The 23,147-nt window shown below is 40.7% G+C and overlaps 1 protein-coding gene across 3 annotated transcripts; it reads right to left on the bottom strand.

Moving 5' to 3' along the window:
• Positions 1-680: 680 nt before the first annotated feature.
• On the bottom strand, positions 681-23,147 carry LOC117295827 (uncharacterized protein KIAA0825-like). Of its 3 annotated transcripts, XM_033778595.1 has the most exons (27): positions 22,786-23,147; positions 22,385-22,481; positions 20,659-20,817; positions 19,652-19,823; positions 18,225-18,638; positions 16,975-17,115; positions 16,379-16,625; positions 15,792-15,944; positions 15,104-15,285; positions 14,349-14,505; positions 13,768-13,814; positions 11,833-11,976; positions 11,230-11,369; positions 10,401-10,551; positions 9,681-9,871; positions 8,894-9,244; positions 8,512-8,602; positions 7,400-7,451; positions 7,078-7,279; positions 6,784-6,894; positions 6,186-6,322; positions 5,612-5,772; positions 4,828-4,972; positions 3,759-3,861; positions 2,365-2,468; positions 1,581-1,627; positions 681-1,199 (listed from the first exon to the last, which is right to left on the bottom strand). In XM_033778595.1, the coding sequence occupies exons 3-27, from the start codon at positions 20,793-20,795 to the stop codon at positions 816-818; spliced, it is 4,164 nt and encodes a 1,387-aa protein (XP_033634486.1). In that variant the 5' UTR covers positions 20,796-20,817; positions 22,385-22,481; positions 22,786-23,147; the 3' UTR covers positions 681-815. The 3 variants fall into 3 exon arrangements, with proteins under 3 accessions (XP_033634486.1, XP_033634487.1, XP_033634485.1); XM_033778596.1 differs by lacking the exon at positions 22,786-23,147 and having other exon boundaries at positions 22,385-22,525; XM_033778594.1 differs by lacking the exons at positions 22,385-22,481; positions 22,786-23,147 and adding an exon at positions 21,663-21,804.

The following is a 23,147-nucleotide window of genomic DNA, read 5'->3' as shown; positions in this document are numbered from 1 at the left end:
TAATGACTTTAGGCCTATGAACCAACAACATTTTTTGAAATTAAACAAGGGAAGTCGTTTGTTGCAGCCTATTTACAACTCTTCCCATTTTATGTTGTAATTTACTAACAATTTATTTCAACAATAGCTGGACGAAACAAACATTAAAGAACATACTATATTACAACAAAAATATACACATTGTGTTCATACATTATTAACATAATACTGAAAAATCTAAGTTTTTCTTTAAACTTTATTACAGCTTCTAAAACACAATAAATACTAACCATTCAATCCTCCAAGTTCAACAAGCATTATATACTTATTTCATGAGACATTAATGTCCATTAACGAAAGTTTAACCCTTTTTCATGAAACGTTCTGGCAGTAGCACTGGATTAGTAGTAGAATTGACGCAAATTGTCCATCTTACAGTAATGTGTGCTGGTTAACTTGTACTGCACTTAAAGATACTGGACACTATTGGTAATTGTCAACGACAAGTCTTCTCACTTGGTGTATCTCAACATATGCACAAAATAACAAACCTGTGAACATTTCAGCTCAATTGGTCGTCGAAGTTGCGAGATAATAATGAAAGAAAAACACCCTTGTCACACGAAGTTGTGTTCTTTCAGATGCTTGATTTCAAGACCTCAAAACCTAATTCTGAGGTTTTGAAATCACATTCGTGGAAAATTACTTCTTTCTCGAAAACCGGGAGCCGTTTCTAACAATGTTTGATACTATAGTGTCTGATGCCTTACTAATTACATAAAAAACTACGTTTTGCTTGACGACATCACAATTTATCAAATAACTTAACCTTCCCCTCAAACCAACTCCCCAGGTTCTAGATTATACTTTATCTTCAGTAACTGCACCGGCTTCTTCTCTGCCTCCTCCAAGAAGGCGTCCTCCTGCATGTCATGACGATGCGACAGCAAGTTACGGAACCCCACCTCGCTCATGCCTAACTCGCACTGCAGTAGTTTGGGCCAGTTGTAGGGAAACTCAGCGATGGTAGTCTGGTCGAACGGGGACCCATTGAGGAAGTTGAAGGCATTCAGGGGTTGGAAATGAAGCCAGTTGGCGAGCTGAGAGGTGGGGGTGTGGAGGTCCAGTGAGAAGATAGGACTCTCAGAAGACTCCGATGTTGATGAGGAATCTCTGGATGGGAACACCGGAGGGATTTCCAGATGGCGCTTAAACCAATCCTGCAAATCAAATTAAAACCCAAGATAGACCATTGTTTTTATATTAGTTTCAAATGTCTTGTACTAGTGTCTTCAGCCACGATTGGGATGCTTTCACACTCACGTACATGTTAGTACACTGGCAGCTTTCAGGAATATGAAGAGGCAAGTTGTACCATAACGGAGGTGCAATGAAGCAAAAAGGCTCCTTGACCATAGTTTAAGTCAGCAGGGATTTTGAGATGCATGCTGCTAAAAAATCAACGCTGTACGCATTTGTAGCCAAAAGCTAATGACCATAAAAAGTAATCCCTTCTTGTCCAATAGGAAAAGCCACAAGCCAGGCTTGAAACCCAAAAATAATTTGTTAATGAACTGAGTTACTTTACCAGTGCTTCTTACCAGGTTATTTTTCAGCATGTTGTACACCTGGAGTAAGCATTTCTCACCTAGATAAAAAGAAACCAAGATTTTACACATCGGCAAAATTGACAAAATAACAATAATAAATATTCATAAATACCTCAGACAGTTTCGCTATTCCTATTGGTAAAGAGCGCGTCACGTGGGGGTGTATAATCCGTTGATAATGACCAGTGTTTATAACCGGTTGTCCGCGCTATTCTTGATGCAAGACGTTTCTTGTTACGGGCGATGCAGGCGCTGTCGGTGATTTGGCCGCGCTGTGTGTGAAAGGAAACCAGCGAATATGCACCAAGACTATACGTGCATGCGCACAAACATACCATGGAGGTGGAAACATACAGAGCTCAAGCACATCGGAAACGGATAAGTTTTACAGAGTTTCTTACTTTATTACGCCTTTTAACCAAAAAGGTATTTATGAATGGGAATCAAAGTGTGTTGAACCGGTTTTCAACTAGTGGTTTAAACCAGCCGAGGCCTGGTTCTTGATAATTTACCTCAACTTCGTCTCGGTAAAATTATCAAGAACCAGGCCTCGTTGGGATTAAACCACTAGTTGCAAACCTCTTCACCACACATTGATTCCCTTAGTAATAACAATAGTGGCTTCTTATGCAACGTATATAGCACTCAAATCTGACAAAAGTGCTACAAATTTGTCACTTTAACCTCCAGTTTAGGTTTTGGACCTCCAGGCCTGGGTCTCATACTTACAAAACTGTTTGGAAAAGTTTAAAGTGCTAAGGGTTTGTCACTTTACCTTGAGGTGCCTGGAGGATGAGGTTTGCCTGCATCTGTCTGTAATGCTCCAAGAACTCTGAGGGTGCTTCATCCAATGGGTAGCCCGAACAATGGGTGAAAAGCCTGATGGGAAAATAATCAACAAGATAAAACAGGTAAATAATGGCCTGTTTTTAGGAAGAGCCTTTCAAATACAAGCTGTTAACAAAGAAGAACCCTTGGCTTAAAGGTCTCTATTTTCATGTCAATATCTCATTATTTTCTTTTTTGTGATTGTCAACTGGTGGTTGACAACTCAATAGTTAAATCAGTATGGTCTGATCGATGAGTTGTCAACCAACGATTCTTCTCAGAACCAACACCCGCCTCGAAGAACTACACTTGGTGCTGCCGTACTGCAAACCTCACCTAATTATACTTCCCCTATGCAATGTTTAAAATCCTACTTGACATTAAAGGAACATGTTGCCTTGGATCGGTCGAGTTGGTCTTTGAAAAGCGTTTGTAACCGTTTGTTATAAAATGCATGGGAAGAAAGATGTTGTACAAGTAGGATACAATGATCCACACAAACATGCCTCGAATTTACGGTCGGCCACTTATGGGAGTCAAATTTTTGACTCCCATAAATGGCCGACCGTGTTAGTTCGCACAGTAAAAGGAAAACCACGCAATTTATAGGCAAACTTGTGTGGTTCATTGTATTCCACTTTTAAAACATCTTTCCAACCATATGCATTTTATAACAAACGGTTACAAACGCTTTTTATAGACCAACTCGTCCGATCCAAGGCAACGTGTTCCTTCAACGATCAAATTCCAACTTCATGCTTGGTTTGCTTCTGAGGACTGCACTGGAAAACTGACTATGCTTTACATTGGATCAGGCATAGCACCATAATCAGCGCACAGTTTTAGTTACTATATACTGAAGACTGCGCTAGTAAACAAAGTAAGAATTTATTTTATGGATAGAATACAAGCATGGCAATCTTATTAAGTCTATCCAATCTAATCCAACATAGTCATTTATTTTTTAAAGGCCGTTTTCTCAGCATTTAAAACTTCAAGACTAAAATCTAAAACACTGGAGTGATCCCAGTGCTTTGTGAAATCAAGCCCCGGTGTAAGCGATCAAAATGGTTGTTATAGACCGTATTGAATAACATTTTTTTTGCTATGAAATACACCATCCTGTAGGGCAAACCGTATGCACGTCCAAACGCATACATAAATGAAGCATGCAGCACGCAACATTTTCGGTTTGATTTCTACGGCACATGCACGCACACACGCACGCACTAGCGCAGAGATGCCATGTTGTAGGTCAGATATTTGAACGGTGACGTCATATTCAATACGGTCTATACAGCTGTATAGGATCTACAGGGGAACAGTGACAGTGAAACTTACTCGTTATCCATGTGACTAATGATGGTGTCTATTTTACTGTGTAGCCAGTCAGTGTGGCGGCCCATGAAGGCATAGACAGGTTGTGGTAGGCTCTCTCTACAGCCTGAATGAAACATTCAAACAAAAAGCACATTCATTAAAACTGAAAATATTTATGAAATTTCTCTTTTGCATTCTCGAAAACAGAAGACTGTATTCAGTAAAATCACAAATGGTTAACAACAATCATCATATTAGGCCATAGTTCAATACAACTGGTTGTTTGAATAATCTTATGTTTTTGATATAACCTAGGAAGCGACACCAAGGTGGCACCCTTGGGTGTGATCCCTTGCTATAGACGATGTGACCTATGTTCACATTCAAACCGCTCTCTGTTGACAAAACACTGTATACGTCATGTTTCGCCAAGCAAAAACATGCATAGTCATGGTAAGATTGCAAACACTTTCTAGCTCCCTGCCAAAACACACAGGTTTTGCCCGGCGGTATGCGCGCGAATCATTTTATAATTTTCGAGTGACGTCAGAGGTCACATCGTCTATAGGTTCAGGTTTGAGTTCAGAAAAATAACACCGCACAGAGGCAAGGTAAAGATTTTTTAATACAGACATGATGTGGTTAAAGAATTGGTAAGAAACAAAAATCATGAAGATCACAAATTTACATAAAACTTACATGGTCTAATGATGATGAGAGTAGAAAACATCCCTTGAAATATTTCTGTCTGAAATTTCATATTTGATGAGAAATAAATAATCTAATTTCGTGTTTTGAGTGTATCACTCAGTGAGCGTTTTATTTATTTTTGTTCTGGCATCGATGCAATGCAAAACTTGTGATCGTTTTTTCACTATTCTCTCGCGACCCAGATGGCCGATCGATCTCAAACTTCTACAGGTTTGTTAGTGTATGTGTATGGTGGGTTACATAAAGTGCTTACACTGCCAGCAACTTTTTGCTAGCAAAACCAATTCTGTAATGTTCCTTTAAATAATCTTCTAATAGTTTTGGGTTCAGAAATTACACTTGATAAAACAGCTACAGTTTTATATCAGACTATACTCACTTGCCGTTGAGGCAGTCAATGCCTTATGACAGTAGTGTCCTAACTGACTCAATTCTTCATACTTCTGAGGGCTAATGGGCACACCAGCCACCTCTATTAAGAACTCATTATCATGGAGTTTAGAGTACAAGCAGCAAGCAATCACCTGCAGTAAGGAAACACATACAGGTAAAAGAAATTAAAAGTATTAACTTTGGTTTACCCATATACACCAGTGTGTGTTAGCACTGTATACTCAGTACTTTCCTGAGCTCTGTGGAAACAAAATCACAGGCATATTACTCTGGTGAGATTCGAACCCATAACCTTTATCCCCAATGCAAATTTCCATCTATTAAATGACAAAGTGCCAAAACGGAGCAATGGGAACTTTGCTTCAAGTCCACCCCAAAAACCACGGAATGGTCTCCCATATCAACTTTGCACCAAGCTTTTAGTCAGCAAGCCGTGCACCCAAGATTGGCATGGCCAAATGAAAGAAATCATGACCTATTTTTAGGGCCACAGCTTCCACTATATTTTGTTTCATTAATGATTACGTCACAGAGGCCCTATCCGGGCGGTGCCTAAAAAAAAAAGTTTTTGAGCAGCATCTAGTAACAAAGTCCAGCATTCTCCTGAAGACAATCAGAGCATACTGATCGAAACGTTGAGTTGTCAACCACTAGTTCTCCTCAGAACCAACATTACTCAAAAGAGACTTACACGTGGTGCTACCAACCTAATTATCTCCCACCATGAAAAGATTCAAATCAGACTTTTAAGAACAATCCCAAATGCTCACCTGTAGACCAATGCAGTCGTGAGTGCAGTGGATTTCCTTCTCATTCAGACGTTGCTGTAGACTGTTGAAGAAGATGCAGAGTGGAGTCGGCAATGCGCTGACGTTATCAGCTAGAGTTGTTATCAATGTTAGCATGGCTGAGAACATGTCTTCCTGAGGACCTACAGAGAGCCGTAAGGAGAAATACATAACAAGTCAATAACAGTTAACAGTAGAGGTGTTAAGAATACCGAACAAGTCCTCATGAACACCTACAAGGACTCTCAGAAAAGAGAACTTAATCACTATACTAGCCAAGAACCCAATGGAGAGAAGAAAAAGAAGGAAAGTTCAGTTTAAGTTGTGGGAGGAAGACCCAAGAGAAATATTCCAGAGAAAAACCCACGCATGGGTGTGATTTGGCGGTCGTAACAATAACTGTTCCGGTTCAATTGGCCATTGGTTAATCACAGTCCATGACCGAAACACTTCTTGGTTTCGACCGCCTCGTACCCCAGTTAGGTAGGGACTAAAAACCGAATCCAGGTAGTGCAACCAGCGGGATTTGTACCGGGGTCCCAAGAGGTCTTCTCACCTGTTTCCTTGAGTATCTTTGTCTTCTGTTTCAGTCGACAGCCACATGGGAGTTCCTTTAAGGAGTCGATGAAGCCGCACTGACTCTTAGGGTCGATGTCCTCCTTCAGCAGGATGGACATGGCTGGTTTGATTGCTCTACAGTAACAAAATTAAAGGGAAGGTTTATGTTTGGTTATCACTCTTACAATTAATGACATAAGAACTTTTGCTTAGAAGACGACAGCAGCTTTTGATAGTAAAAAGGATTTTGAGAAACATCTCACCTCGAAGTAATATGGTTACATAAAAGTATATCAGTTTTTATGCCCCAAAATTTGAAACTTTGAAATGTTACTGTCAGTAGCATTTCTCAGATTGTGTGTTCGATCCTATAGGGATTTTTCTTCTTCATGAAAATATTTGCTTTGAACTTTAGCGATTTTTCTCAAAAAGACGACCAGCTTTTGCCAAATTTGTTTTATTGTATACATCTACACTTATAAAAGGATTGAAACAATTGATCTGTTCCAAAAACCATATACCGCATACTATGCCTATCATAACAATTAAAGAACTTACAAATGATAAAATTGTGCCCATGTTTTTTTCTGTTTTACCTGTCAATATAAGATGAGATGAGTTTGTAGACGCTGCCCAACCATAGAGAGACCGATGTGATTCTATCTGGTATACAATTGGCCTCGCTGAACGACTCCCAGTTATCCTCCCTGTAGTTAAATATGTAAAACAAGATAAATTTGTATCAGTGCGTCAAACTGGCATCAGAAACAGAAGGGGGCTGGAGGAGGTAGTACAAGGGGAGGAAGATGTTGAACATCTAGAATAGAGTACCAAACCCAAATGCTCACACAAATAAAAACAAAACAAAGAATAGCAACAAAAGTTCATACCTCTCAATCATTGCTGTCAGAACAGTTGTCAAGGCATTTGGCTGATCCCCACAAAGTACCAAGAGGTCCACAATAGGTTGAACAACATCTGGAATGTCCTGGCTTTGGGCAGTTTGACATAGCTTCCCTGGACATATCCCACCACTGCAACCGTCACAAGCAGACATGGAGTTCAGTGTCGCAGTCTGTGATTGAGTTGGGCCTGTGAAATAGTAAAGAAGCAATCATGTATTTCTCATTCGACCACAATATTTATTTGAGAGTAAAGATTTTGGCAGAATCTAGAGCACTGTAGTTTTGGGAAGTTTGCTAACTCTTTTACCTGTGTTTGTCACCATGAGTGTTGGTACCAGACAGTTTCTCATAAGTAGTGCCTAAAATGGAAAAAGATTTCAGAAGTAAAGAAAACAAAATAAACGTGTGTTTAACAAAAAATAAGCAGATTACAGTCTCAGGTTCACCATTATGTCACAAATACAAACCAGCATGTAGTCCAGACAACCATGGAAAGAGATTAAATTTGTCAATGTCTCATTCAGAAAAATTGTAGTCTACAATGTGTTCAAGTTATGTCAGTACGTGCAGAATGGGTTGGGAAAAAAAACCTATTATTATCGATACACTCTCATGCCCAACTGGCTCTTTCCACAAAATTTTCCAGAGGAGACTAAGACCACGAGTAAGACCACATAGGATGCAAGCGACTCTGGATATGGCTATGGACATAGGCTGCAATGACAATAATGAAAAAAAAAAACTTTTGGCTTCAAGCCATTGTCACATAAATCTATAGGATTTGAGGCATTGCATGGTGAGGTATCAACGTATATTTGGTTTGCAGTAACACCATGTGTGTATCTACTTGCCAGGTAGAGTTTGTTCTAGAACAGAACTTTTGTTCTTTTCAGAACTGATAAGTCTCCCGAACCTCTGATTATCTACTCCGCGGCAGTAGAATAAAGCAAGACAGTTCTCTAAGAACAAACTCTACCTGGCAAGTAGATACACACATGGCGTTACAGCGAACCAAATACATCACATAAGTCGTTAATATTGCCTCGACTTGAATCTACCGTACAGGCTTCCCATACTACACCAGCTGTGCAACCAGAAAACACCCATGCACCCAATGCTAGCCTGGAAGGTATAGTACTTTGTGGCAGTCTGTGGTACCAGTTTAAGCTGTGCAACCAGAAGACACCCATGCACCCAATGCTAGCCTGGAAGGTATTGTACTTTGTGGCATTCTGTGGTACCAGTTTAAGCTGTACAACCAGAAGACACCCATGCACCCAATGCTAGCCTGGACGGTATGGTACTTTGTGGCATTCTGTGGTACCAGTTTAAGCTGTACAACCAGAAGACACCCATGCACCCAATGCTAGCCTGGAAGGTATGGTACTTTGTGGCATTCTGTGGTGTCAATCAACTTACCTGTAGTATTTGATGGTATTTTGGACAAGGCTGACTGCATAAGAGCTTCAGTTGGATAAACACAGCTTGCTTGTCTTGAAGGTTATCCATTCTGTAATGTTTAACACAACATATATTAATTTTTAACAAAACACCACAATATGGTTGATCTCATAAGGCCCGTCAGCAGAAAACTTTCTAAGCACAGAAATTTGTGCTTAACAGAAACTAGTTACCAGCTAAAATTCAACAATGTTTACATTGTTGCAACTGGTGCCCCACTTAGTTTTTGCTAAGCAGTACTTTCTTCTCACCAGCTTTCTGAAATTGGCTGTGTAAAGTTGTTAGAATGGGTTATTTTGTGAGTGAAAACTTTAATAGAGATAAGAGAAATGGAATTTACCCTTTGTGTAATCCCCTGAACAGCCCCGGATAGATCCATCTCAGCCATTCCCTTGACGACGTCATCGCAAGCGACAACAGCCCCGACGAGCCCTCCACCGCCTCCTGCTCCGAGATGGTCCTCTCTATCCCCGACCGGGACCTCCGCTGACTGAAGCCCTTTCTGAAGGTGCGGTAGAGGTCCTCAAGAGGGGAGGCCACCACGGCGAGGGCAGACAGGAGACAGGTGCAGGAGTTGTGGATGGGGGCGATGGGATGACGGGCGGAGAGTGGGTCTAGAAGGGGGCCAGGTGAGGGGCAGATGTACCAGATATGATCCATTGTGATCATGAAGATGGCTGTGATGTCAGCTCTGTGTAAACAACAACAAGTATTCAGTAAACATAGAGTCGCAATTTAGCAATCTAAGAGTGAGGTATGAACTGTATATGAACTGTCATTTAATCCTACTCAGGTCTTGAAGAGCCCTTTTCAAAACAAAAATGGCCTTGCCCTCTCAAAGAATTTGAAGCATCCATAAACCTGTCCCATAATTGCAAGGATCATTATCCAGAGCAACCTCCAGATAACCCCAGGTACCATCGTACCATACACATCTATTCAGAATTGTGTATGGGTGTTCACCGTCTCTTACGTAACTATGCAAAAGCTTGCCCCTAACCATGTGACATAGCTACTGTCTCGATAGTCTGAGGAATTCAAATGTAAGCGATAGCTTGTGATCAAGCATGTCATTGTTCGAGACAATATTCAAATCTAACACACAAATGGCGGCGTGATGTTCTCACCTGTACTGCCTAGTCCTCTTGTAGGTTGGCTTGGCTCTATTGTAACGCTGTGCTAATACAGACAGTGATTCGTTCATCACTTCACCAAAGATCTCCTGAGCTTGAGCAGGAGGACAGAGAATAAACAGATCCCGCCTCAAGGCATCCAGGTGAAGATGCCACATCTGGATTGAGAAAGAGCATCTCTCATCCTGCAAAACAAAAGTGATGACTTCTGTTAATTGTCAAGAAGCGTGATACAGTGCGGTGTCAAGGCCCAAGTGGTCTAAGACAGTGGACTTGAGTTCAGTAATTTACTGGCCTGGTCAGTAGCAACACTTGTCTCCCCCGAGTAAGATGTATTTTTATATTGTAAACCTAAACACAATTCAGCCTTTTGGCTGCTACATTTGATTTTGAATAAACCAATAATAATAACAATAATAATAAGACACTTAACTATAGTTGTTTCTCTTCACCGAGGGGCAGAGATGTTCTTTTGGATTAATTTACCTCAGTGCGCTACAAACTTGGCAGCACATGCTGTATACTCCCCAGGGAGCTGAGATGGTTTTAAGGAATACAATATATGGCCCAGTGACCAGGGGCAATAATGTTTGAAGCACATTGATCATTCTTTGTGATTGTGCTGTACAAGTTATGTCTGTACCGAGCCAGAGACAATATTGGTCTCAATGTTTCGACTAACTTGCTCATCGACATCGTCATGATTTGTCTTACCTCATAAAATGGTCTTTGATCCCTCCAGTGATGGCTCTCAGCATCTTGCAGGATGACGGTGGAGACGACGTTGTTCTGGTAGGTCACAATCAGGTCTTTAAGAGTTGTAGTCAGCTCGGTGTACCGAGTCTTGACCGAGTTTAGAAAATATCTGCAAACCAAAAGAGATCAAAAACTTTTCATACAAACCAGAATGGAAACAAAAATAATAAGCAAGCAGCTGGCTACATTGAAATCTACTTTTACTTTCTTTGTAGGTTTAATAACAATCTCAGTGCACTTTACATTAGTGCCCTGGTCATTGGGCCATTAACATTCCCTTAATCTTTCTCAGCTCCCTAGGGAGTATTAGGCCGTGTCCGAAACGGCGACTTCGGCTACAGCTACGGCTAGATCGCGCGCGTCTGCCTATTCTTCAACACTGGTAGACGCGCTGATCTAGACGTAGCTGTAGCCGAAGTCGTCGTTTCGGACACGGCCTTAAACCTGGGCAACCGTAGTGCTCTAAAGGCTTGCTCATACACAGTATCAACCTCTACCCTCACAGGTACCCATTTACAGCCCTGGGTTAAGAGAAGCATTAACAGTAAAGTATCTTGCACGAGGACACAAGTGTCACGACCGGTAACCCGAACCCACACTCTGACGACTCAACCACCAGAACTTGAAATCGATGCTCTTAACCACTCGACCATGACAACCTATGGGCAGACTACTCATTTTGTTTACCTGGATTCCTCGTCATTGAGAGCTTTTTCATAGTAAGCTAGATGATGCTCTTAACCACTCGACCATGACAACCTATGGGCAGACTACTCATTTTATTTACCTGGATTCCTCGTCATTGAGAGCATTCTCATAGTAAGCTAGATGACTGGAAGCAAAGGATGCTATCGACAAGAGCTTGTATTTATCAGTGATGTTAGAATAGGGCTGATGGCCTGGGGTAATGGTTGGGCTCATCAGCATCTGTCAAAAACAAATGAAGAATTACATCAGGCATCAATTTGGTCCTTGGAAAAAAGTGGTACATTTTATTTAGAAAGACTCTACTAGGGTCAACACCTCAAGCCATCAGATGTTTGTTTGTATTTATACCACAAGTTAATTTTGGTTGGAAAGTATATTTCTCTCACAATTTTATTGAGAACAAGGGCTTGCCTACTTGAGTAGACTTCTTAAGCTAATTAATCACAGTTTTTCTGATTTATCAAAGAGCAAACAAATCGGAAATTCGACTAAAGTAGGAGGAATATCATGTTTCTAGTCGGGATCACATGTAATTAGACAGATTTGACTGAAATTTTCTTATGTTATGGACACAAACACAAAAATGTGCCTTTTTATAATACTTTAGAAAACATAATGGTCCAATTAGTGCTGACAGTGACCCCTGGTATGAAACAAAATGAATATTATTTAATTTACATACTGCCGATATTTTCTTGTAGTAGTGGTTCATGCTGAACGACGCAGCCTCTACAAAGGCTGCTCTGGCAGGTTTAATTACTCCCTCTGATCCTTTGACAGCCAGGGGCAGAATAGCATCCAAGAAGGACATCAGATCCACCAAGCTCTGAAAACAAAACGTGAATTAAGAAGATGCTTAAATGAACATTACAGAATTGGTTTTTGCTAACAAACAGTTGCTGGCAGTGTTAGCACTCTATGTAATCCACCATATGCATTAACTGACAAACCTAAGTTTGAGATCGATCAGCCATCTGGGTAACGAGAAAACAGTGAAAAACCGATTACACATTTTGCATGTAATCGATTAAAAAAGAAATTTAATAAAATGCTCACTGAGCAATAAACTCCAAATGGGAAATTAGTTTTATTTATTTTTCATCAAGTATGACATTTTAGACAGAAATATTTCAAGGGATGTTTTCTACCACCATCATTAGACCAAGTAAGTTTTATGTAAATCTGTGATCTTAGAAGATTTTTTTTCTTTACAATTCTGTAAGTTCCTTTAGAACTTTCCTTTAAAACCTAAAGATTCGGGAAAACCCTTGTTATCAGAGGCAACCCCAACCAGAAACATGTGACAGAGCTCTGCCGACCAACTTAGAAGTTAGGTTAGGCTTTGTAATGAGATGGCTGATTTTACAAACTAACAAAAACATGTTCAAGGAATTCTTTTAAAAAAGAAAAAACACACCCCTGCAAGGGACTCTAACACCAGTCCAAAAGAAGGACCACACCCCTGCTTAGGGACTCTAACGCCAGTCTAAAAGAAGGACCACACCCCTGCTTAGGGACTCTAACGCCGGTCCAAAAGAAGGACCACACCCCTACAAGGGACTCTAACGCCAGTCCAAAAGAAGGACCACACCCCTACAAGGGACTCTAACGCCAGTCCAAAAGAAGGACCACACCCCGTGCTTAGGGACTCTAACGCCGGTCCAAAAGAAGGACCACACCCCTACAAGGGACTCTAACGCCAGTCCAAAAGAAGGACCACACCCCTACAAGGGACTCTAACGCCAGTCCAAAAGAAGGACCACACCCCGTGCTTAGGGACTCTAACGCCAGTCCAAAAGAAGGACCACACCCCTGCTTAGGGACTCTAACGCTGGTCCAAAAGAAGGACCACACCCCTACAAGGGACTCTAACGCCAGTCCAAAAGAAGGACCACACCCCGTGCTTAGGGACTCTAACGCCAGTCCAAAAGAAGGACCACACCCCTGCTTAGGGACTCTAACGCTGGTCCAAAAGAAGGACCACACCCCTACAAGGGACTCTAACGCCAGTCCAAAAGAAGGACCACACCCCGTGCTTAGGGACTCTAACGCCGGTCCAAAAGAAGGACCACACCCCTACAAGGGACTCTAACGCCAGTCCAAAAGAAGGACCACACCCCTGCTTAGGGACTCTAACGCCGGTCCAAAAGAAGGACCACACCCCTACAAGGGACTCTAACGCCAGTCCAAAAGAAGGACCACACCCCTACAAGGGACTCTAACGCCAGTCCAAAAGAAGGACCACACCCCGTGCTTAGGGACTCTAACGCCAGTCCAAAAGAAGGACCACACCCCTGCTTAGGGACTCTAACGCGGGTCCAAAATAAGGACCACACCCCTACAAGGGACTCTAACGCCAGTCCAAAAGAAGGACCACACCCCTGCTTAGGGACTCTAACGCCGGTCCAAAAGAAGGACCACACCCCTACAAGGGACTCTAACGCCAGTCCAAAAGAAGGACCACACCCCTACAAGGGACTCTAACGCCAGTCCAAAAGAAGGACCACACCCCTACAGGGGACTCTAACGCCAGTCCAAAAGAAGGACCACACCCCTGCTTAGGGACTCTAACGCCAGTCTAAAAGAAGTTGGGGTGTGACCTAAATAGTATACTTACCTTTGATGCAAATCTTGGATAACCTGAATCACTATTCACCAAATCACCTAACAGAATAAAACAAAATTCAGAATAAATAAAAAGACAGGGCTAAATTGATTGATTTCAGAATGTTTGTATTACAAAAAAATTAAGAATCAACAAATAAAATCATGAAAGACACTTATTGTTAATATTGTAAAAATAACCTTAACAAAATGTGAGTTGACAACTTTCTCATCTCCAGGGCCCAATTTCATAGAGCTACTAAGCACACAAATTTGCTTAGCATGAAATTTCTTCCTAGATAACAACAGGAGTACCAACCAAACCACTTGTTGCATGTTGCTCTCTTACTGGTGTTCAGCTGTTGTTTGCTTGTCCTGAAAATTTGGTTGGCATTCCTGTTTTTTGAAGGGATAAATTTCAGGCTACGCAAATTTTTGTGCTTAGCAGTTAATGAAATTGGGCCCTGATAATGAGTATATTATCTGAAATGTCAAGTCAACCGGATCTTCTCAGAACCACAATTAATAAAAAGTTATTTATATACATGTTGTTATCGCAAATTATTAGGTTTTTTTTCACCATGCAAGCCTTACCACAAACAGGGACCATGTTGACAGTGCGGGTTTGTGAGAAGAGCATTTCTTCCTGCTGCAGTGCAGCTTGGCAGACATTCTTGACCAAGATGGGAATGCTGGCACTCACATCTGAGATGACCCCTTCCAAGATGGCCGTCCACTCCCACTTTATCTTCTGCTTGAGGACAAAAAAAACGAAATTTTAAAAAAATCTGACAGAAAAACTTCATAAAGGGCACCTTTTTCCATCGGTCATGCAAGCATCTTTTCCAAAGGTTGTAATTTTTGTTTAAGAACCTGAAACCACCCAAAAAGTGTTTTAACATGTGCAGGCCTGTATGCTTCGTTTTTGAAAGGGCAAGGCCACCAAGGCATTTTCTCCTTTGTAAGGAATTTCTACTGGAGCATTTCAAGGGCACCAAGGCAACGACCATAGGGCATGGAGGCAACCAGGCACCTGTAGGTTTATACTGCAACTAATGATGATTTGATGATTTACAAACTTTTTTTTATAAAAATGCCCTATTAATGCCTATACAAAAACGGCCACCAGCATAGATTACATATGAAGCAAATCTTGTCTGCAGTGTTAGGAAAAAAATAATCATACTGCTTTATATAATTATTTTCATACATATATGCGAACTCAATAAGCCTTTTTGAGATGAGGCGGACACAATGCTACAGCACTCTAAGGTTTGGGTAAATTTGTGTGTATACACCAAAACTGAGGTATGCGTCCGCCATACCTCAAAAAGGCTCATTGAGTCTACCTGAGTCACAGGGCTGTCCAACACAGTGTGCCTTCGCTGGGCGCTACCCTCAGGTGCCATCATCCCAGGGGTCACCCCAAACGGAGGTGGGATGGCATCAGGCATGACCCCCTTTCTACCAACATACTCTCCACGATGGCGAGCTTCTCGACCCGTCTGCTCTTTAGAATGCTTCAGTGCACCTGGGGGAAAGAGAAACAAAATCATTAGGATCTTGGTCTAATTTCATAAAGCTGCTTAAAGGCACTGGACACCATCGGTAAATACTCAAAATAATTGTTGATCATTGTGAGAAATGGATCCCTCTGAAGTAACATAGTTTTTGAGTAAGAGGCAATTTCTCACTCAAATAATAAAATACTTCAGCTGAAGCCTTTAACTATGCATCTGAAAGCACAAAAAGTAATGCAACAAGGGTGTTTTTTCTTTCATTATTCTCATGCAAATTCGATGACCAATTGAGCCCAAATTTTCAGATCTTTTTTATTGTATGCACATATTGGGAATACTACTTTCGCTTAGTGGATCGAGGAGACTTCTCGGTGTTAACTTCACTGCCGTAGCGCGAGTTCTTAACGAAAAATGTCAACATATATCTCGCAAATTTTATTAAAAAGCAAGAAACGGTCAAAATATTTCAGTTCCGAGTTAGTTGTGATTTGGACAAAGGTTAGGGTTGACGACTTACTTTTGATGCCCTTGGTGCGTCCATGTTTCATAAGTGAGCTGGGATCCATGGATGCCTGTTGATGTAGGGTGTGTATGAGTGAATCCATCCCAGAGAGTTGCACAGTGATGCCTATCAGGTTGACTAGCTCCTCTTGGGTCAAAGGTGGAATATCTGAAATCACAATGACAACAATTATTATAAATTCTTCTAATTTAAATATTAACCACCGATCTGAATGAAACATTTTTATCATTTTGTACCGATGAGTAACCAAGAAGAGTTGTTTGTAATTTCAAGTTGCTTTCAAAAAATGTCTGTCCCTATTGAACACCAAGACAAGATAAAAATTCTTTGACTATGATGTGTTTGTTGACTATTTTATTGTAATTTTGAGGTTTCAATTTCAAATATCGATCAAAAAATTAGTCCCCCTTTTGGAAATCTTTCGGGAAAAGCACCAGAAAAAAAGCATTACAAAAAGGGTTGGTTTTTACGTTTAAAACTGGTTTACTGTCGGGCTAACTCAATTCCTCATTGATTGAAAACATTTTCAAATTTTTGTCATTAAAGCTGGTCTTTAAACTACCAAGAGAAACTCCAATCACCTTCTACAGAGACGTCAACCTCCACCCCTTCAGAGTCTTCCTCCATATCTTCAAGATCATCTCCGAAGAGAGAAGACGAGACGAGGCTGCCCTTCATCCTCTTGCCTCCAGGTTTCCTCTCCGAATCTTCCTCCTTCTTCACTTTCTCTCGGTCACCTTTGACCTCCCAAGCTCTCTCTAGAAGGGTTTGAACATCCTCGGACAGACTGCACAGGTAGATTTCTCGCAAGGCTTGGGCTGCTTCAACCTGGACGGAAAAAAATACAAAGTTCAGGCGGTGTCTGTACCGTAATCTCACACACAAAAAATATATGGGTATAATGCTCCACTGCATTTAATAGACCTGCTTACTGTAAGCAAAGAATCGGCGCTTACGTAAGGCCAATTCACGTGTAAGCAGAGTACTTTTGCTTGTGTGCAGGCGTACTCAATGTTACTGGGCATTCTTCACTTACACAGATAGCGCAGAAATTTGGCGTTTGTACAGGAAGCGGAGAAAAGGGATCGAAACGCATAATTCGTCGGTTAAGCAAAGGCATGAAATTGGGCCCTAGTCATGAGCAATCCAAGCTACTTGCGGGGAATACATGTCTTACTTGTCCATCGAAGACGTTAGATAACATCACAGCAAAATCTTCCTCTATCATACATTGAAGACACTCCACTAGCTTTGGTAGTCGCAGTGCTAGTAGATCCAATGTTACTGGCTGCCTGGGCTCGGATGATTCTGTTATAGACTGTGCCAATATAAAAATAAACAATGTATACATTTTATAGTTTATAACACTGTAATTTCTTATGTCTTTTGGTGTTTTGGTGAGGAACCCAAAATTTTCTTCTTTCTTACTTTGAAGAATCAAACTTCCAATATATTTATCCGAGTTTGTTAATGTAAAATTAAATCAAGTTTGGGTTGAAGGACAAATGTTGACTAGCGAGATTTGAACCAACGCCTTCCAGATTAGCATACCAGCACTCTACCAACTGAGCCATCTTAGCCAAAATGATGGTAGTATCCCTGTTTTTTAACATATTAGTTTGGGGTACCAGTCGGGGGCCATGTATGCAACCTGTAGCTGCCGTACAACCAGGGATTACCAAATTTTAAGATACAACCTGGGAAAAACTAGATGATTTTTTCTGTCTTGAATCCAAAATGTTTTAAAAGTCACCCAGTCAGTTTCCCTTTTGGTTTATTACTTGGTATATGAATCGTTGTTAAAATAGGAACAACAACTGCATATTTTCAGAGCAAACACTCCTCCGAAAAAGAGGTTTACACACGGTAGTACCCACAACTTTACCATTAACAGTCATTTCCTAAGAGCACAAGGAAATTGCAGACTGGGCCCAGTTTCATAGAGCTACTCAAGCACAAAAGGAGCAAAGCACAACAAAATCATGCTTATAGAAAGGTTTGCGGTAACACCATGTAATAACAATCTCTCAATGAGTAGGGGTGGTTCTGAAAAGAACCGTTGGATTAACTCGACGTTTCGATCAGTATGCTCTGATCGTCTTCTGGAGAAAGAGCATCAGAGCATACTGATCAAAACGTCGAGTTAATCCAACGGTTCTTTTCAGAACCACCCCTACTCATTGAGAGATTGTTATTACATGGTGTTACCGCAAACCTTTCTATATCTTACTTCCACCATGCAAAGTTTCAAATCCTACTTAAAATCATGCTTACCAGGACAGGGTTACAAGCCACAATACAATGTTGTATGCACAATTTGTAAGTGGTATCCTGCTGATTTCTGCTAAGCAGAAAATTGTTAAGCATATTTTTCTGCTTAGGCAGCTCTTTGACCTTAGGCCCTGGTACAACCAAACACTGACTTACCTCATCACTGTACGAGGGGTTCAACAAATCTTGGATCAAGGTCGTGACCTGTTGTGATCTTACCAGCTGGTAGCTCCCCCAGATTTTCTTCTCTGGGTATAGGATACACAGAGACTGTAGATACTCCACGCGTTCATTCTGCCGGAGATCGACCCCGCCGCGACTGTTAAGGATGGGCAGCCTTTTAATCCTCTCCAGGAAGTAACGGCGCAAACGAGATCGGATGTCCTCCCACATCACATCGTTGCCCTCGTCCGCGGCATCAGTGATGGTGTTGAGGGACATGGCTGACTGGGTCATGTGATCAGGGTCAGGGGCTCTGATTGGTAGACCAAGGCCCTCGTGGGATGAGAGGAAGAGTAGCTGTCTGAAGACTGTCATTTCGCAGCCAGGATTTGTCGTCAGATGATGAATCTGTAAAAAGATATTGAAGAAAACAAAATGGGAAACAGTTGAAGCAATAATAAAATAACAAGCTGGCATTTATAGAGGGCCTCTTCCATAGTTCGAAAGCGCTAAGATGTGTCCAATACAGGTTAAAAATCTCTATCAAAGATAGGTCTATCAAAGTGGGTCTTCAGCAGTTTCTTGAATGATATTGATCCAAACGATTTTGCTTTTCTGCAGCTATCAGGAAGTGAATTTTGACCCCCTTTGACCGCACATCACCTGCGGTCAATGTGTCTTGCTCATCACTTTAGTAGTCAACAGGTGTTTAATAAATGCCACACTGACACTGTTTAACACACGGTGACACAGACTCCCAAAATGGCGCAACCATGATTATTGTGATGCAGGCCTGTAATAGCTTCGTTTTTGAAAGGGAAAGGGCACAAAGGCATTTATTCTTGGTAAAGGGCCCCCAATGAGAAAATTGTAAATTTCTACAGGAGCATTTCAAGGGCACTAGGCAATTGCCTCTGTTGGCTCCATTAGTATCAGGCCTGGTGATGATGACGACAGGCCAATTGAGTCAATAATTTTTTAGTACAAAATTGGTAGTATACTTGATTGATTTGTAGTTTGGCATAACACAAAAACTTACTACGCAACTATTTTACAAACTATTTTATAATGATATTGAAGCATTTCAGCAAACAAGTCACCAAAGAAAAATTTTCATAGTATTGCCAATATTCCAAGAGATGTTAAATTTGATAAAGAATATTAATTTTTGGTTTTTACCCATTTACCGATGTGTGTTAGCACTGTATACTCGGTACTTTCCCCGAGTCCTGTGCAAAAATATCACAGGCATGTTACTCGGGTGGGATTCGAACCCACGACCCTTGCAATTCTAGAGCAGTGTCTTACCAACTAGACTACCGAGGTTGCCCGGTGGCTAGAGGCAGTTTGAATCCTATGTTTTGGCAGTGGGTACCGCAACGATATTGCCAATATTATTACAACAATCAAAATTTGTTTACAATTGTCTTGAGTAGAATGCCCACATCTTCTGGTTCTGGTGTGAGACAGGCACATTCCTCTAATACTGGCGTGTGGATAAGACTGTCCATTGCATCCTTGATGTTGGTATAGTCGTTATCTGCTGATAGGCTATTCGTTGCTTGCACGAGGCGTCTCAATGTATCTTCAATACTGCAGGTCAGATTAATGTAAAAAGACAAAAGAATATTTTACAAATATATAATGGGATTTGAGGCATTGCATAGTGAGGTATCAATATATATTTGGTTTGCGGTAACACCATCTGTGTGTCTACTTGCCAGGTAGAGTTTGTTCTTTAGAGAACTGTCTTTCTTTATTCTACTGCAGAGTAGATTTTTCTGAATTTTTGGGAGACTTCTCAGTTCTGAAAAGAACTGTCTTGCTTTTTAACTACTACCTGGGCAGAAGGTAAGCAATTTGGCTGGGTCTACTTTACATATAAAAACAGTCTGGAAAAACATATGATAGCACTCTAAAACGCAAAGCACTCTGTGTGATAGCATTGAGATAGAAATTTTAACCAAGTTTGCAAGGCTTTCATTTGTTGTCTATATAAAAAATGAATGTAGATTTCTGGGTGGAATGATTTTATTTAGAGAGAGTAATTTCAGCAAAGGTTGTAAACTCAAAATCTGATTCGGAATCAGGATGGTAAGTTGAAGATCCCATCAAATTTAAAAGGTCAAATAATGAACCACAAGGGTAAATTATTTAGGGTTGAACAAAAACAAAAATTATTATTCATTGATTCGAAATTTTACGGTTTCCAGTTTTGGACGCTAAAAAAACATAGTATGTGAAGGCAGCCAACTCTGTTATGGTCTCTGCCCCAGCATCTCTCCTCAGGACATCGATATAGCTTAACCTCTGTCTTCCCCTCAGCTTCATCCAATGAGTCTGTTCCCACAGCACTGCTCAGGTACGCTCCTTCTCAAAATGTCATTTTTTTTTTTAACGCTGTTTTGCCATGAAGGGCCAAACTCACCTTCTGTCGTTTTCACCGAGCTGTCTATCAATGTCCTCAATAGCAGCGTGTAACGTCTGTAGACAGGGTGGTCCCATCTCAAACATTGCACTTGCAGAAGGTAGACTGCACAGAGGACTAGACTGTAGGGATGACATTGTTGCTCCCTGCCTCTTCTTCCTGTCGGAAAATAATTTGAAATTCATATAAATCTTTTACTTAGAAAATACTACTCTCCCCGGGGGAATCTCCCCGGGGGAATATTGTTATTATTATTATTATTATTTATTTGGCAATTCACATAAACTACAAAATTACACAAATTTACAAAAAAAATTACAAAAATTAGCCGGCCCTTTCAAACTTGGATCGATTTAGAAGTTATTTTCACCCCTGATCTACCTCCAGCAAATGGGCACAACAGGGAGTAGACACTCCTGCTCTGGAGTAGGGGTAAGCTGAAAATAAAACCCTGTGTATTCTTAAAACGTGCAGTCGGAGCCCCATGGAATAGTAGGGGCCTATCTGGAGGGCACAGTGAGCAGGTGAGTGAGTATCATGTATGCAAGTTCGCCTCGGGGCCTAGCTAGACTCCAACAAGGAGGCCAGTGTTTACTTGTTGAAATGTTTATAAATTTTACCTTCCTGACTAGTTGCGATTACGTAATCCTCCTGCCGTCGACAAGAGGGTTAAGTTATCGCAACTACTTCCTGACATTTTAAACTAACTAAGAAATGCGATACACAAGTATTACATTTTGACGCTAATTGTTGGGTATTATTATTTATTTATTATTATTATTTATTTGGCAGTTCACATGAAAATTCAAAAATGCTAAAATATCATTTAGCACCTCCTAACAGAAATTCAACCCCACTTCAAACTTGATTGATTGATTGATGGAATGATTTATGTTTGCTTGGTTACGCACGAACCCCTACCGACTGAGAGCGACGAGAACGTCGGCCGGCCGGGAGGGGCCAAAAGGCAAGACCACCGACGAACGCCACCACCACACACTTACCGAGAAGCAAGGCTACACGGTCGTCGTTTCAATCAATGTCATCAGAATTGGAAACATTGTAAAGTCAACAAACCGATTTTAAAACATTTTACATTATTTTTATCCGTGGACGGACCACCAGAGTCTTCAGAGAAAAAAATGTCAAATTACTGAACAAACCGCACAATAGAGGTCGCTGTTTCAATAACAAAGTCCTACTCGTGTCTCCCCTATTTCTATTTAGTGGAATCTTCCATTTTAGATTCGTCTGAATTGTTCACATTGCTATGAACCAAAGCAGAAAATATTGCAGTGTTAATGATTTTATAAAGTATGACCTAAATTTTCAGTAAATTTTGAAGCAGTGTTACATGCTATTCCAACTATCAAAATAGAGCAAGGACTTGTTCGAGGGAAAATAAGTGTAGTAGTCAGAGGTCAAGAAAGTGCACTTATCAAACAAGCCAAAGCTAGCCGCGTTTTGGACCAGAGTTGCAAACTTTGGAATCAGAAAAATTAGAACCAATGCAGTTCAAGGCGGTTGAAGTTTCTGTCTCGCCCATGAGCTCACCTTCTTCCTATTCTTAGTGAACGTTTTTTTTGTTAAAAATATCGGATTTAGCAAACTAGAAGTCAAAATTAGATTAATTTGCTCACTTTTTTAATTAGTAACTAGCCGCTACAATTACTATCTCAATAATACAGCACAAAAAAAACAAATTACAAATTCACAAATTATTTACCTTTTGCTGCAACCATCCGTAGTTCTATGTACTCAGAGTTCTTCTGCTGTCACATCTTGCCAACGCTTCAGTACGAACTTGGCCCAATTTCATAGAGCTGCTTAGCACACAAATTTGCTTAGCATGAAATTTCTCACTTGATGAAAACACGATTACCAACCAATTTTCCATTTGTTGCATTTTGCATGTTACTGTTTTTTAAGCTGTTGTTTGCTTATCCTTAAAATCACGTGGAAACTTTGTTGGTAATCCTGTTTTATCAAGGAAGAAATTTCATGCTAAGCAAATTTGTTTGCTTAGCAGCTCTATGAAATTGGGCCCAGGTTACAGACTGTGGAAAACAAAAGGATTGTATTATATGTATGACAGTGGCTGTGGAGGAAGTTTCTTTTCATACTTACCATCCTACTTTACCCCAAACTTCAATTGTTCCTGCTGAACTTGGGTCACACGTCTGAAACATAAAAGGGAGAGTCAACATTAAGTCATTTTTATATTTTGAATGCACACATTCACCTGCCACACCCCACCTAGGGAAGAACAGGTTTGTATTGCATGGGGAAAGGGACAAGATTGTTTCACAGCAAAAGAAAAATAACATTTCAGAATCAAGACTAAGAACTACACCAGTCAATGTCTTATACCTATCGCAAGTAAACCATTTTACACCTAAATGTTGTCATTCTGCCGACTATTATTGAATCATTGTGCACCAAATATATTTATTATCTCATGCTCCTGTGTTACTTGGATAATTTCAACA

Source organism: Asterias rubens, chromosome 10, assembly GCF_902459465.1.
Source record: "Asterias rubens chromosome 10, eAstRub1.3, whole genome shotgun sequence".
NCBI lineage: Eukaryota > Metazoa > Echinodermata > Asteroidea > Forcipulatida > Asteriidae > Asterias > Asterias rubens.
Note: the sequence above shows the minus strand (reverse complement) of the source record. Positions and strands in the feature narration are given on the sequence as shown.

Excerpts from the sequence above, each read along its gene's own strand:
- LOC117295827 (XM_033778595.1), bottom strand. The coding sequence starts at position 20,795 with ATGTCATCCCTACAGTCTAGTCCTCTGTGCAGTCTACCTTCTGCAAGT. Across the intron at positions 15,286-15,791 it reads ACGCACCAAGGGCATCAAAA|GTGCACTGAAGCATTCTAAA; the intron begins GTAAGTCGTCAA and ends TCTTTCCCCCAG. Across the intron at positions 4,973-5,611 it reads ACGACTGCATTGGTCTACAG|GTGATTGCTTGCTGCTTGTA; the intron begins GTGAGCATTTGG and ends TCCTTACTGCAG.